Source organism: Sciurus vulgaris (genome assembly GCF_902686455.1).
Source record: "Sciurus vulgaris genome assembly, chromosome: 15".
NCBI lineage: Eukaryota > Metazoa > Chordata > Mammalia > Rodentia > Sciuridae > Sciurus > Sciurus vulgaris.
This window is the reverse complement of record NC_136476.1, coordinates 25589456-25605860: the sequence shown is the minus strand read 5'-3', so window position 1 is coordinate 25605860 and position 16405 is coordinate 25589456. Positions and strand designations below refer to the sequence as shown.

The 16405-nt window shown below is 36.6% G+C and overlaps 1 protein-coding gene and 1 long non-coding RNA gene across 5 annotated transcripts in view; one reads left to right on the top strand and one right to left on the bottom strand.

Annotated features, from left to right (window-relative positions):
* Window positions 1–16405, bottom strand: part of UHRF2 (ubiquitin like with PHD and ring finger domains 2) — a 91383-nt gene that overhangs the window by 9906 nt on the left and 65072 nt on the right. For all 4 annotated transcript variants that reach the window (XM_079113046.1, XM_079113044.1, XM_079113045.1 and 1 more), the window contains 3 exons: window positions 9844–9948; window positions 3831–3937; window positions 203–365 (listed from right to left, as the gene is read on the bottom strand). In XM_079113046.1, the coding sequence (XP_078969172.1) occupies window positions 203–365; window positions 3831–3937; window positions 9844–9948 (375 nt within the window). The remainder of the gene's footprint in view (window positions 1–202; window positions 366–3830; window positions 3938–9843; window positions 9949–16405) is intronic.
* Window positions 1–16405, top strand: part of LOC306645380 — a 268819-nt gene that overhangs the window by 215068 nt on the left and 37346 nt on the right. The window lies entirely within an intron of this gene.

The following is a 16405-nucleotide window of genomic DNA, read 5'->3' as shown; positions in this document are numbered from 1 at the left end:
AGGAACTTCAAATAAGCTTTTTTAAAAAAAGTATCAAAGTTAAGAGTTCACTTTGTGTATCTCTTAGATTTCCAGAAAAGGTAAAAATAACAACACTAACCCTACTTTTCCCCGTAGCCCACCCAACAGTAGTTCTTTGTAGCAGCCCTGTCTTGAAAGCCCAGGAAGAATGACTAACAAGATGTCATGCCAGATAGAGCACCTTATAAATGCCATCATATCTGTTGCCTTCTTCAGGAGCATATTTGCTGATCTTCCTCCCTTTAAAACTGCGTATCACTCTGACTGGCTTACCAGCTCTCCAATTCCGAGATTCTGCTCCAATTTTATCATCCAATGGAGCATCACAGTTTAGGGCCAATGCCCTAAAAAAATAAAACAAAGTCTTTATACCAAGTAATCTTTCTTCAAGTATATAATCGAGTCATTAGCTCAATTAAAAGGTGAATTATGCCTTACCTGATAGTTAAGATTCTATGATTCTTTCCATATTATTCCAGATAATAGGATTATGCTTTCCCCCACCAGCAGAGAAGACAAATCAGTTTTCTGATGTCACCCCCAAGCCAGGGGATTGGTTCTCAGATAGCCTGTAGGGTTCTTCTGAAAGTAACAACATCTGTGCCACGTATAATAGAAAACAACTAAAAATACATGGAATTTTCTTTAAATAACGTTTGTTGAAGGGAGGGAGAACGTTGGAAAACTAAAGCAAGTGATTGTTTTAATAGTTATTTTTGATAAGGGAGTGAGGCAAACTGCTGGAATAATATAGAAAGAAATCCAGAAAAATAAATTTGTCAGCAAGGTACAAATGACCTTCCTATGTCTACTTTCCACATTTCAGACAAGAAAGTCCTGAAAGTTTAAAGGATATTAAGAACAAGGGTAATAAAGAGAATATTCTTTTAAGGTCTCCATAGAAAGATGAATTTAAATAAGAATGAAGAGTCAAAATGCTTGTGCTACATCATGACATTAAAAATTTTTGACTATCTGAGATGTCACTATCAGTTATAGACAAGGAGGAACAGTGAGTTGGAATGAACATCTGACAGCCAAATTTCCTTAGTGTGTGAACTCACATTGTAGTAATAAATCAGTGAGCTAATCAGATGTTAGAAGGCCTTTCTTAGGAGAATCTAATTCTACCAAAAATATTACAATTTGTTTAAAATCAGTATTCTTCTCTAAGATACCTATTTTCTAACTTAAGTGACAAGAAAACATTGAGAACACATAGGCTGAGGAAAAAATAGTATGCCCAATCTGGTCAAATCATATATGATATAAAATACTTTTTCAGGGCATGGTTCTTTTATGTAGTCTTTAAAAGTAAATGTTAAGACTAACATATTGAAAATCAATCTCTTGATCACAGTTATATTTTTAAAGTAAACAAGCTTAAAGTATTTTGTTTTTAAAAACAACTTGTATACCTGTGACCAGAAAGCTTGAAGTATTTTGTTTTTAAAAACATCTTTTATAGCTGTGGTCAGAATAAAGTTTACCAAATTATCTTTTTTTAAAGGGAGATAGATACTTTTTACAACTTTGGGAGGTAGAAGAAAATATAGCCCTTAACTCTATGGTTAGTATTATGTCTTACTCATGGAATACTTATCAAGACAAACATACTTTAACTGGGCACAGTGGTCCACACCTGTAATTCCAGTAGTTTGGGAGGCTGAGGCAGGAGGATTACAAGTTAAAAGTCAGACTCAGCAATTTAGCAAGGCCCTAAGCAACTTAATAGGACCCTGTTTCAAAATAAAAAATGAAGAGAGAGCTGGGGATGTGGTTCAGTGGATGGGTGCCCCTAGGTTCAATTCCTGAGAAAGAAAGAAAAGAAAAAAAAAAAAAGAAAAAAGAAAAGAAAAGAAAAGAAAAAGAAAGCAGCAGCATACTTTTATTTTCTTTTAAAGGGCTAGGATAATTACTACCTTCATTTCAATGAGTGACATGCTTTAAAGCTCAAGGAGTCTTCACTCATAATTACTGCCACCACTGACTGGCATTGTCAACTTAGTTCTGGGTTTAGATAAGTATAAACGTCATTCAAGAATGAATGACAGATGAAACTAGGCAAAACAGCAACAAAGCTCTTCCACTACTCTATCTGTTGCTCACCCAATCATTTTCCTCTAACTTCCCTGATAAAGGATGGCCAGATTATCTTGCTACCTTCTTCAGTTCCTTAAAGTCGAAGAGCTGGGAAGAATTAGGAATAAACTTCTCAGAAGCAAAAAAGTGTTAAACTTCTTCTCGGCTGAGAAGCAAAAAAATTATTCTGTTTGGGAAAGTGTATCCTAATGGGTTAGACCTAAAAGACTCTCACCCCAGTTTTCATGTTCCTAAGATATAGGTCTCTTTGCCCTGAAGGTCTTTGCAGTCAGAAGGTGTAAAATTTAATGTTTAAAGTAGCCAAGTGAATGTTAAAGTCTATATGGTGAGTCAACCCTAAATTTTCTTCAGTTAATATTTCATCTTCACAACATTTTTACTGGTCAATTATTTTCTAAAGAGATTTTCACAGTGCTTATTAGGTTTGTATGTACAAAAGCTTGAAAGGAATCTACAAATATGGGTACTGATGAAAGAAGTTTCATTCAAGTAAAATAGTCTCATTATTAATAGGAAAATATAATTTTCATATTTGACAACTTTAAAAAGTCGTTTTGCACATTCAAGATATATTTTCATTGACAAATATACATCAAACTATTTCTAACTTCTTTTAAGATCATTCTTCCTGAAGAACTGCCTTCTTGGTAGAAAAGGTACAGCTATGGTCTGGACTCTTGCCTCAGGAATTTTTTTTTTTTCACCAGCAAATCTGACCTGTCTCCTCTGCTGGTTCAGTAAGATAATCCTACTGTCAGAAATAATATACAAGACATAAAAACAGATTCTGTGTGTAACTCGGTATGCAGTCAAGTGTTGAAATCATACTGGTATGTTTTCTACTTCACAGGTAATCAGAAATTAAGGAGACACTATTTAAAACTGAGTGATTTAGACTCAGTGAAAATACTTTTACTAGATAATGCACAAAATACTCTTAATAGGATACACAAAATTTTAATTATATGAAATGATCACAAAAATTTGGAGTGACATGTTATAATGTGATCTTTGCTGTCTGATGTTTAGGTTACTTATCTATTATTAATATTGATATGAGCATGCATTTATAAAACAAAATATTATGAAATCAAATTTTCTGTTCCCATGGAGCTAGAGGGTCATTAATATTTCTACAGAATAAAGGTCGGCACAAGGTGGCTCTTTCGTAATGCCTTAAGATTTATTTTGAAAAGACCATTTGTAACTAAACAAACCTCATTTATAACACTCAAAAGGCAACCTATTAATATAAATGCTTGAGTGCAGATCTGATTAAGTTATTTGATATTTCACTTATTTGCACATGTGGCTCCTAATCACAATACTATTTCGCATGAGTGAGTCTCCTCTAAAACGAAGTTTGTCAATTTAAAAGAAATCTGTGTTGAATAGAACATCACTTTATTTTAGCTTACAGGACAGTAAACAAGCCACCTTGTCTTCAATTTCATTTAAATTATATAGGTTCCTTTCCTTTAAAGGTATCAACATTTTTTAAAAAATGTACAACACATGTATTAAGTAAGACTTGGAATTATGCCATTTGAAAATTAACAGTACGAAGAAATAAGAATGTTTACAATTATACAGACAATGAAACTTTAATTTCAAATCTTTATGCCCTGTAGCATAAATTATAAGTAATGACCCTACAATCAAATTTTCATACAACATCCAAATTCTAAACATCTTTATAATAGTACCTGTTCATGTTTGTTAATGTTTGATCAGCTGATGGTGCACCAATTCTTTTATTACCAGCAAGATTTTTACCACCACTTCCAGTATATGTGAATTCATCACCTCGGTCCTATAGGAGAAGATTTTTACATTAAGATACTTAAACTCAAGTATATTCCACCAATTCTCTTTTTAGAGTTAGAATGTTTGGTTAGAATATTATGAACTGACATGTTCTCTTGTGGTCTATCAAAATAACGCAAAATTCAAATGCAATCTTGTGTGTAGTACATCGTCAAGTTATACCACTTGATTTAAAGTTTCACTTTTAAGTTCTAACTTCCAACATCTCCAAACATGGTTATTCTCAAGTTATGTATGTAGTCAAATATCTATAGAATGTTACAAGACAAGGTCCTATGGGCTGGAAATATCAGTTCATTTAGTTCAATGTTAATAAACATATCAATACTAACTTTTTTTTTTTTTTTTTGCACAACACAGGGTGTTGAACTCAGGGTCTTACATCTGCTAGGCAAGTGCTACACCACTGAGCTAGACCCCCAGCCCTTTTTATTTTATCTTGAGAAAGGGTCTTGCTAAATTGCCCAAGTTGGCCTCAAACTTACAACACTTCTCCTTCAGTTTTCTAAGTAGCTGGGACTACAGGTCCCACCATATCTGGCTTTTATTTTTGTGGTGCTGGGGATTGAACACAGGGCCTTGCCCATGCTAGACAAATGCTCTGAGCTACACCCTCAGTCCTTAGAGTCTTTATAGAACAGTACCACTTTCACAAATACTCCATAACTGAATTCACAGCTGTCATCTATACCATGCCTAAAACTTGGTGACAAATATTGACATTCTAATGTTGGTATTAAAAAATTTTAGGAGGCAAGTTTATCTTAAAACTTCATATTAGAATTCCAATAATTCATTTTCTACATTTCATACTCTGAGTTCATCTGTAATACAGTCAGGCAAAATAATCATTTTACTATTAAAAAACTTGGAAATTAATTTAAAAATTAAAGAAGTATTTAATATCTACTACATGTAAAAGAAAAATACCAAAAGAGGATATTATACCAACCAGTTGCACAATTATTTCTGTAGTAGCTAAAAATTTATAGTGTATTACTAAGTCGCTAACTCAAAAGAAGTTGAGAAAAGTAAAGTAACTATCAGTACACAACTGTTTTGGGGGGTGCTGGGGATTGAACCCAGAGTTGTTCTACCACTGGGCTACATCCCAGCACCTCTGCCCCCCCATTTTTGAAACAGAGTCTTGCTAAATTGCCAATGCTGGCCTCAAACTTGTGATCATCCTGCTTCAGCCTTCCAAGGTGTTGTCACTGGGATTATAGACATACTCCACCACATCCAGCATCAGACAACTAATTCTATCAACACTATCTAAATATTGATTTTTCTTTAATGCAAAATCACTTTAATTGGTGTTTTTCCTGATGTTTTTATCATTTTCTGTACTAAATTTGTACTTGCTATGAGGTCAATTATACAACCCTGGCTTTTTTCCTTTGGATTAAAAGCCTAACTAAAACCCCGTGCTTTAAAAGTGTTTTTACTGGTCCAAAACCCTTGAATTCACTTTTTGTTGATGAATATTGAGGTCTCTATTTAAAGAAAATAAGACATCGAGGAATTTCATCTTTAGTGTATATTATAATTGAAGGAATTCTAGTGAGTGTATCTAGAACCCCTTTTTAAAAATTGTCTCATTTTTAAAAAAAATTAATTTTATTTACATTTTCAGTACTGGGGATTGAATTCAGGGGTGCTCTACCACCGAGCTATATCCCCAGTCCTTTAATTTTTATTTTTAGAGACAGTTTTTGCTACTGAGCCTGATCCGAAGTGCAATCCTCCTGCTTCAGCTTTCTGAATAGCTGGGATTACAAACATATTTCTGATAGTTCCTCAGGCAACAAAAAACCAAATAATCAAAAATGATATAAAAAATAAGGATCAAAAATAAGAGTTGAAATTCTGTAATATTAACTCATCTGTAATTCAATGATTATAACAAAAACAACTTTATATTATCAGAGGAATCAAAAGATTTGCCAGATTCTCAAGAGTTCAGCCAACATTATTTGAGACTATTTTTCCTAAGGAAATATTATCAGCCTAAATTTGTTGCATCTCCAAGTCCATGATCCACTAACTTGTGCTCCTAGCAGGAGCCTAAATGAGGCTGCTGCCTAGGAAGAGCTCACAGAAAAAAAAGCTGTCTCTTCACAAGGGACATGATGCTGCCCCAGAGTAATGCAATTTCCCAGTCTCTCTTCTTTCAAGTTGTTGAAGCAGCTGCATGTTCCCATTCCTACCATCAATCTTATCACATAGAAGACATTCATCTTAATCTTCTCAACATCCCCCATAATCAGATAAACTATCTTAAAGCACAATTAAAACAACAATACTTTTCCCAGATACTATTAATGATTCTTTAATTCAAGTCTACATAGAATAGAACTTCATTTTTTGGCCAGTTTCTCTTCAACAATACCCTTTTCATGCCTGCAAAACTGGGTACCACTACAACTGATAATGCCTACCTTGCATACACTTACTGTGTATGTGGGGTTAATAAGCACTTTACATGTAATTAATTTAACCTTCAGGTCAAGCCTATGAGCTTAGTGTGTAAACTTCATTTTACAGATCAGAGAAAGGTACCATAACACGCTTAAGGCTACAGAGCTAGGAAGAGATGGCTCCAGGACACAAACCCCAAACAGTGTGGCTCCAGAGTTTTTTGATTGCTGAGTAAACTACTTTTCAAAACAACTGAGAAGAGGCAGATCACTTTTTAGGGTCCTCATTTTTCAAGTAAGGTCACCCAAACACGGGACACAAAAACTAGCATTTGATTAATTCTCAAGTTACTAGACTCAATATTAACTAGTTTACCAACAGATACTCAAGAATTTCATGTCCATTCATCCAAACAGAACAAAGATCACTGGTTACATGAAAGTTACACCAAATTCAAGGTTTCAGAACAAAATTTCTCTTGAATGAGAAAAGCTTATTTAAGTTTCCCTCATCTATTCCTTGCCTATAATAGAGCAAAAGGTTGAAAACACTTATGCATTAATATCTGCAGGTACATCTAAGGAGGCAAACTAAGTCTGTATGTCATCTCAGTCCTAAAATAAAGTATTCTTTACATTTAACAGACTCAGAATTAAATATTTAACACAGATAATAACAGTTCATTTCTCCACAAATATTTTAGTGTTCAACTAGTAACTATATTCCAAAAATGGAGAAAAAAAAGGAAATAGAGCTGCTCAATTCACAATAGCCAGATTGTGGAAACAACCTAGATGTCCTTCAATTGATGAATGGATAAAGAAACTGTGGTATATATATATACAATGGAATATTACTCAGCCATAAAGAATGATAAAATTATGGCATTTGTAGGCAAATGAATGAAATTGGAGAATATTATGCTAAGCGAGAGAAGCCAATCTCCAAAAACCAAAGGACGAATGATCTCGCTAATAAGTGGATGATGACACATAATGGGGGGAGGGAGGGGTTAGTGTTAGGGTTAGAGTTAGGGTTAGGGAGGGGGCAAGAATGGAGGAAGGAAGGACTGTATAGAGGGAAAAGAGGGGTGGGAGGGGTGCGGGGAAGGGAAAAAATAACAATCAAACAACATTACCCTATGTAAATTTATGATTACACAAATGGTATGCCTTTACGCCATGTACAGAGAAACAACATGTATCCCATTTGTTTACAATAAAAAAAAGAAAAAAAAAGGAAATAGAAACACCATTCTTCCACTTAAACGTGGTACTCATTTTTAGCTTTACATGTAGAGTTTGCTTCATATCGTTAAGATAAGCTTCTTCTACAGAGAATATAATTACCATCTGAGTCCTTGTTATGTTTCCAGGACTACATAATTTCATATAACCCTCTTTTTAATATAAAATGTTACTATTTTTTCTACTTGACATATGGGGAAGTTTACTGGAGTTAAATAATTTGCCCAAAGTTTCATACACAACAAATGTCAGAGTCCAGATCAAATATAACTTCCCAGATGTTAAAAAATAAATGCTAAAGAGATTCCATTTCTAGTTGGTTTTATTACAGAGTTCAAAAAGTTCTAAAGACTTTAATATACTACATAACATCAGCACTACCTCTGATGAAGATATAGCTTCAGAACATGTATATTAAAGAAGTATGCAAATGACTAATGAATATTTCCATTTTTAGTTTCCTCTGCCATGTTAATATAAATATGCTGCTAAATTTGCCTATTAGAAAGCTGGCAAGCTTTTCTATTTTTGTCTAAAAGCACACCATAACTGTGCTCTATAGCTACTCTAATGCATCATAACATCCCATGAAGGCAAGCAAATAAAACAGACTGGGAGAAAATACAGGTTGAACAGCAAGAAACCAAATAATCTAATTTAAAAATGGGCAAAAAACCTGAAGAACTACACTACCAAAGAAGCTATAGAGATGACAAATAGCCAATTAATGATGTTCAACATCATCAGCCATTAGGGAAATACAAATTAAAATAAGAAAAACTGCAGGGCAAAGTGGCATGTACCTGTAATCCCAGGTGCTTTGGAGGCTAAGGCAGGTGGATCTCAAATTCAAGGCCTGCCTCGGCAATACTGAGATCCTGTTTCAACAACAACAACAAAAAAAAAAAAAAAAAAAAAAAAGAAAAAAAGGGGGGAAAAGCGGGACAGCACTGGCAGTGGCTAGGGATATAGCTTAGTGATAAAATGCTTCTGGGTTCAATCCCCCCAAAATCCTAAAAATGAGATAAACTATACACCTATCATTGTGGCTAAAATAAAAAGTAGCAAAAGCAGCAAATGCTGGTGTGATGCAGAGAAATTTAATCACATATACCTTGCTGATAAGAATGTAAAATGGTACACAATGTACCATTTACATGGATTGTAAAATGTTTGACAATCTTTCTTTTTCTCTCATAGCTTTATTGAGGTAAAATTCAAAAGTTTGGCAATCTTTTGAAAATAAACATGCAACAATCACATGACCTTGGAATTGTACTTCTTGACAAGAATTGTACTTCTTGTTTATCCCAAGAAATAAGGATTTATGCTTACAGAAAAACTGTACACAAATGTTTACTACAATTTTATCCATAATAGCTAAAAACTGGAAGTAATCCAGATAATTCTTCAACAGGTGAATGGTCAAATGGTGGTACATTTATACCATGGACTAGTATTCAGCAATAAAAAGGAATGAACTATTGACATGTCAAAATCTCTGGAGAATCATCTTAAGGGAAGAAAGTCAGTACCAAAGGTTACAAACTACAAGATTTCATTTATTAAAAATAAAAAACTTTCCCCCCCATGATGCTGTTGATTAAACCAAGGGCCTGGTATATGCCAGGCAAATGCTCCATCACTGAGGTACATCCATAGCCCCATTTGTAAAAATTTCTGAAGTGACAAAATCATAAAAATGAGGAGCAGATTAATGGTTATCAGGGGTGTGGGAGAGCTTGAGGATCTAGTATAACTATAAAAGGGCAACAAGACAATGGAAATTGTGATAAAAATGTTCAGCATCCTTACTGTGTCAATGTCAATATCCTGGTTGTGATACTGTGCTGCACACGGTTTTGTAAAATGTCACTACAGGAGGAAACTGGATGGAGGGCACAGGATGACTGCATTATTTCTAATGCTACAATTAATTATTGTGATCTACAATTATCTCAAAGTAGTAAGTTTAATTTTTAAAAACTGAGTTCCATTGAGAATGTAGTATCCTCAGAATATTCAGTTACAAATGCAAATGTGTGTGTGTGTGTACATGTAAAGATTAGATACTGCCAACTGTATACAACTGTATACAACTGATTGCTTCAATATAAAAACAATGCTTTTAAATAGACAGTTTTTGTTGTAGCCTAGACAAAAATTTTGTATTTTGCTGAATAATCAAGACAGATTCTAAAGAAAAGGTCATATCATGACTTACTACTTCGTCTGCAAATCCACCAGCCAGGACAAGAGAATAAGCCCCATCATTACTGCGACCATGAATTCCACCAACATGGGGCCTATGAACGCCTGCTTCGCTCACCTATAAGATAAGTAAAATGAGTCCACATTACCTCTGAACAGTTGAGTTATATTTAGAAAATTCTTTCTTATATATTATTGGACATTGAAAATCCAAGAGCCATGTCTCACCCAGAGTTGGATCTTTTGCTTTTTCACTTTAGTTCTTCTCCCCAAACCCCTAAAAGCACTGAGCGATAAGCCTAAAATGAGTAGGCCTAGAATTCTGAGTTTCATATTAACTATTAAATAATGATCTTCTTTTGTAACTGGAACTCCCAGCTCAACTCAGTTAAAAAGGAACTTTTCCCTCTTTATCATCTTTTCAATTATTCCCTATCCAGTTTGTCAAATCATTCTAAACCTCATACTTCTCCTGTATTCCCCCAAACCATTGGGTTACAGGGACTCACAAAGATTTACCTTCTAAATCCCTTAAATCCATCTTTTTTATTTTTCTATTTCAATTGTGCAACCTCAGTTTGAGGCAGGAATGCTTATAATAGACCCTTTTTCACTGCCTCCAGTTTGGTTATTCAAACCCACTGTATTTATGATAAACAAACTTCAAACCCATTGTATCTATCATAAACAGAATGATCCTTTTTAGAAGAATTGAGTCTGATTTTTAACTTCTTCAGAATATATTAAATGGTCTCACATTATCCAGCCCAAGTTAAGCATGTCAATCAACCTCTCTCAATCTGGCTTCTATTTTCCAAGCTGTATCTCCTGCATCTCCTTCATGGAAACTATATGCTTATACCAAAACTATTTGATGTTATTCAAATATTCTAGCTTAGTGATGCTATTCTATTTCAATGGCCTTCTGCTTTTTCTCATACATCTTGAATTCTGCCTCACTGAAACAAGTGTTACTTCTTTGTTTCAAACTCCCTTAGAAAGGTATTATAATTTATCTTTTTGTCATAAGACTGTTCTTAGTCAAATAAAGGAAGCTGAAATTCAAGCTTGCACAGTGAGCATGAGAAAGATGGCACTTTAAAAGCCAACAAGAAGTTCATAAGAGCAACAGAACCTGGAAAGGCTTAGACCTTGAAAACACCCGACACTTCAGCAGGAGATGGGGCTACTTGCTTTCTCCACCTCACTAACTACGGTAAAAATAAGTCTGTTCTGTCTCTTTTTCTCTAAATGGCAAATCCAATTTATTCAATGAAATAATATCAGAAAATTTCCCAAATCTGAAGAATGAAATGGAAAATCAAGTTCAAGAGGCTTATAGGACTCCAAATACACAAAATTACAACAGACCCACACCAAGGCACATTATAATGAAAATACCTAATATACAACATAAAGACAGAATTTTAAAGGCTGTGAGAGAAAAGAACCAAATTACATTCAGGGGGAAACCAATACGGATATCAGCAGATTTTTCAATCCAGACCCTAAAAGCTACAAGGGCCTGGAACAACATTTTTCAAGCCCTGAAAGAAAATGGATGCCAACCAAGAATCTTATACCCAGCAAAACTTTACCTTCAAATTTGACGATGAAATAAAATCCTTCCATGATAAACAAAAGCTAAAAGAATTTACAAACAGAAAGCCAGCATTACAGAACATTCTCAGCAAAATATTCCATGAGGAAGAGATGAAAAACAAAGAAGCAAATCAGCAAAGGGAGGAATTATCCTAAATGAATTGTCAAATAAAGGAGGAACCAAGTTGTGTCAAACAAATAAATAAATAAAATTTAAAAAATGAACCAAATGACCGGGAAACCAAATCGTATCTCTATAATAACCCTGAATGTTAATGGCCTGAATTCATCAATCAAAAGACATAGACTGGCAGATTGGATTAAAAAGAAAGATCCAAAAATATGTTGCCTGCAAGAGACTCACCTCATAGAAAAAGATACCCATAGACTAAAGGTGAAAGGATGGGGAAAAACATACCATGCACATGGACTCAGCAAAAAAGCTAGAGTATCCATCCTCATTTCCGATAATGTGGACTTCAAGCCAAAGTTAGTCAGAAGGGATAAAGAAGGTCATTTCATACTGCTTAAGGGAAGCATAAATCAGCAAGATATAACAATCATAAACATCTATGCCCCAAACAGTGGCTCATCCATGTATGTCAAACAAATCTTTCTCAATTTCAGAAACCAAATAGACCATAACACAATAATACTAGGTGATTTTAACACGCCTCTCTCACCACTGGACAGATCTTCCAAACAAAACAAAGAAACCATAGATCTCAATAACACAATCAATAATTTAGACTTAACGGACATTTATAGAATATACCATCCAACCAAGAGCGAATACACTTTCTTCTCAGCAGCACATGGATCCGTCTCTAAAATAGACCATATATTATGCCACAAAGCTAATGTTAGTAAATACAAGAAGATAGAGACACTACCATGTAGTCTATCAGATCATAATGGATTGAAATTAGAAATAAATGAAAGAGTAAAAAACAGAAACTACTCCAACACCTGGAGATTAAACAATATGCTATTATATGATGAATGGATAACAGAAGATATTAGGAAGGAAATTAAAAAATACTTAGAGGTAAATGAGAACAAAGAAACATCACATCAAAATCTCTGGGACACTATGAAAGCAGTACTTAGAGGGAAATTTATTTCATGGAGCGCATTTAATAAAAGAAGTAAAACTCAACAAATAAACGACCTAACACTACAGCTCAAAGCCCTAGAAAAAGAACAGACCAGCACCAAAAGTAGTAGAAGACAGGAAATAGTTAAACTCAGAGCTGAAATCAACGAAATTGAAACAAAAGAAACAATACAAATAATTGACAAAATAAATAGTTGGTTCTTTGAAAAAATAAAATTGATAAACCCTTAGCCACACTAACAAAGAGAAGACGAGAGAAAACCCAAATCACTAAAATTCGGGATAAACAAGGAAATATCACAACAGACACGATTGAAATACAAAACATAATTAGAAGCTATTTTGAAAATCTATACTCCAACAAAATAGAAAATTTCGAAGACATCAACAGGTTTCTAGAGACATATGAATTGCCTAAACTGAATGAGGAGGACATTCACAATTTAAATAACAATTTCAAGACTGAAATAGAAGAAGTCATCAAAAGCCTACCAACAAAGAAAAGTCCGGGACCAGATGGGTTCTCAGCCGAGTTCTACAAAACCTTTAAAGAAGAGCTCATTCCAATACTCCTCAAAGTATTCCATGAAATAGAAGAGGAGGGAACCCTCCCAAACTCATTCTATGAAGCCAATATCACCCTGATATATAAAACAGACAGACACATTGAGGAAAGAAAATTTCAGACCAATATCCTTAATGAACATCGACACAAAAATTCTCAACAAAATTTTAGCAAATCACATACAAAAACATATTAAAAAGATAGTGCACCATGATCAAGTGGGTTTCATCTCAGGGATGCAAGGTTGGTTCAACATCAGGAAATCAATAAATGTAATTCACCATATTAATAGACTTAAAGTCAAGAATCACATGATTATTTCAATAGATGCAGAAAAAGCATTTGATAAAATATAGCACCGTTTCATGCTCAAAACACTAGAAAAACTAGGGATAGTGGAAACATTCCTTAACATTGTAAAGGCCATCTATGCAAAGCCCATGGCCAATATGATTCTAAATGGTGAAAAACTGAAAGCATTCCCCCTAAAAGCTGGAACAAGGCAGGGATGCACCCTTTCACCACTTCTATTCAATATCATCCTTGAAACTCTAGCCAGAGCAATTAGACAGACCAAGGAAATTAAAGGAATACGAATAGGAAAAGAAGAACTCAAACTATCCCTATTTGCTGATGATATGATTATATACTTAGAGGAACCAGGAAATTGCACCAGAAAACTTTTAGAACTCATAAGTGAATTCAGTAAAGCAGCAGGATATAAGTTCAATGCTCATAAATCCAATGTGTTTTTATACATATGTGATGAATCTTTGGAAAGAAAAATTAGGAAAACTACCCCATTCACAATAGCTTTGAAAAAAATAAAATACTTGGGAATCAATCTAACAAAAGAGACTCGTTTTCAAGATGGTGGCCTAGAGGGTGGCTGCATTTCATGTTGCTCCAGGACTCAGGATTCAAAAGAGGAAATATTGAGAGACTTGGGACCAACTCAAAGCAGCCGGGTGAGTCTCTCCCGTTGGGGAGGCGTCCCGGATGGGACAGTAGTCCCTGAACGCAGGAAACATTGTGAAGTAGAGCTGCCCGGTGAGATGCCCCTCCCCCCGCTGGAGCAGTGAACTCGGACAACTGGGAGCATCAGAGAGGAGGCCGCTCAGCACAGTGCGTGGACTCGGAGCAACCACTGGGGCTCCGGTGGCTGCCCGGGGGAGAAGCGGCGAGGAGAGCTATGTGGACTCAGAACACCTGGGCCTGCCCTATGGAGGAGGAGGAGGAGCGTGGCCGCTTGGATTTGGAGTGACTATACCAGAGCTACAGGCGGTTGCCAGAGGAGAGCCGTGCGGCGAGCTATTTGGACTCAGAACACTTCTGAACACCAGGGCCTGCCCGGAGGAGTAGGAGGAGGGGGAGGAGGTGCGTGGCGGGTCGTTTGGACTCGCAGTGACTGCATTAGAGCTCCAGGCGGCTGCTCAGAGGAAAAGGCGAGTGGTGAGTTGTTTGGACTTAAAGTGACTGCTCCTGAACACAGGGGGGCTGCCTGGAGGAGAAGCTCGGTGGGTCGCTTGGTCTCGAGTGGCCACACCAGAGCTCCGGGCGGTTGCCCAGAGGATGTGTGCAGCGGGTCATGTGGATTCACAGCCACTCAGAGTGACTGCTCCTGAACACCCGGGGGGTTACCTGGAGGAGGAGGAGGAAGGGTCATATCGACTCAGAGAGATCGATTGCCCACGGCTACGGGTGGTTGGTGGAAGGAAGCACGCAGTGAGTTGCTTGGACTCCTAGTGACCGCACCGGAATACTGGGCGGCTGTCTGGAGGAAGAGGTGTGTGTCGGGTCTCTGGGACTCAGAGCGATTGTATGGGACCCCAGGTGGCTGCTCAGAAGAGGGGCCGCATAGCCAGGCGATTAGGTGCACAGCAGGGTCCCAGGATCTAGGAGGCTTCTTGGTGGAAGAGCCCCACAGAGACACGCTTAGGGGCGCAGCGAAGGTTCCAGGACTGCGGGCAGATTCTCTGAGGAGGGGCAGCCTAAGGAGATTCATCTGCGAAGGGTGAGGCTCCCAGGCCAAGGAGGTAGGGCCGGGCCCCTGGGAACTTTGCAGAGGAAGGCAGCCCAGCCCAGGCGGTAGCTGTAAATTGAGGGGAACCTCTAGGAGGGGAACTGACCAACTAGACCTCCCCACCAGGTGAGTCTTCCCTGCCAGGTGAGGTTTCCCCAAAAGGACGGTAAAACCAGAGACACAGGCCCAAACAGGCCTTGCCTCAGCCCGCAGCCTAGGTCCCCTTTGGATGACCATTGGTCAACAAGTGGAGGCACCTCTGCCCACGAGCAGGGAATATACCCCACCTGAAGGCCACCACCCCTAGAGAGGCAGCTTCCTTGTGGAGCACCGCATTATCAACTTCCTCTAAGACTTCAGCCTACTGAAGGCTAAGAGGGGATATATATAGAAATCTTCAGGGACATTGTAAGTCAATAGAGGAAATCTGCAATATCTCAGCGGTCCACTGATACCTGAACAATATGAGAAAACAAGGAAAGAAAATGCCGCAAACAAATCTAGATGATATATCAATAAAACCCAATGACAGCATGGCAGAAGAAATGACAGAGAAGGAGTTCAGAATGTACATAATTAAAATGATCAGGGAAGCAAACGATGATATGAAAGAGCAAATGCAGGCACTGAATGATGAGATGAAAGAGCAAATGCAGGCACTGAATGATCGCACCAATCGACAGTTAAAAGAGCAAATACAGGAAGAAAAGATCATTTCAATAAAGAGTTAGAGATAATGAAAAAAAAACAAACAGAAATCTTTCACATGAAGGAAACAATAAACCAAATTAAGAACTCCATAGTAAGCATATCCAGTAGGATAGAACACCTGGAAGACAGAACCTCAGACATTGAAGACAAAATATTTAACCTTGAAAACAAAGTTGAACAAACAGAGAAGATGGTAAGAAATCATGAATAGAATCTACAAGAACTATGGGATATCATGAAAAGGCCAAATTTAAGAATTATTGGGATTGAGGAAGGCCTAGAGAAACAAGCCAAAGGAATGAACAATCTATTCAATGAAATAATATCAGAAAATTTTCCAAATCTGAAGAATGAAATGGAAAATCAAGTTCAAGAGGCTTATAGGACTCCAAATACACAAATTTATAACAGACCCACATCAAGGCACATTATAATGAAAATACCTAACATACAAAATAAAGACAGAATTTTAAAGGCTGTGAGAGAAAAGAATCAAATTACATTCAGGGGGAAACCAATACGGATATCAGCAGATTTTTCAATCCAGACCCTAAAAG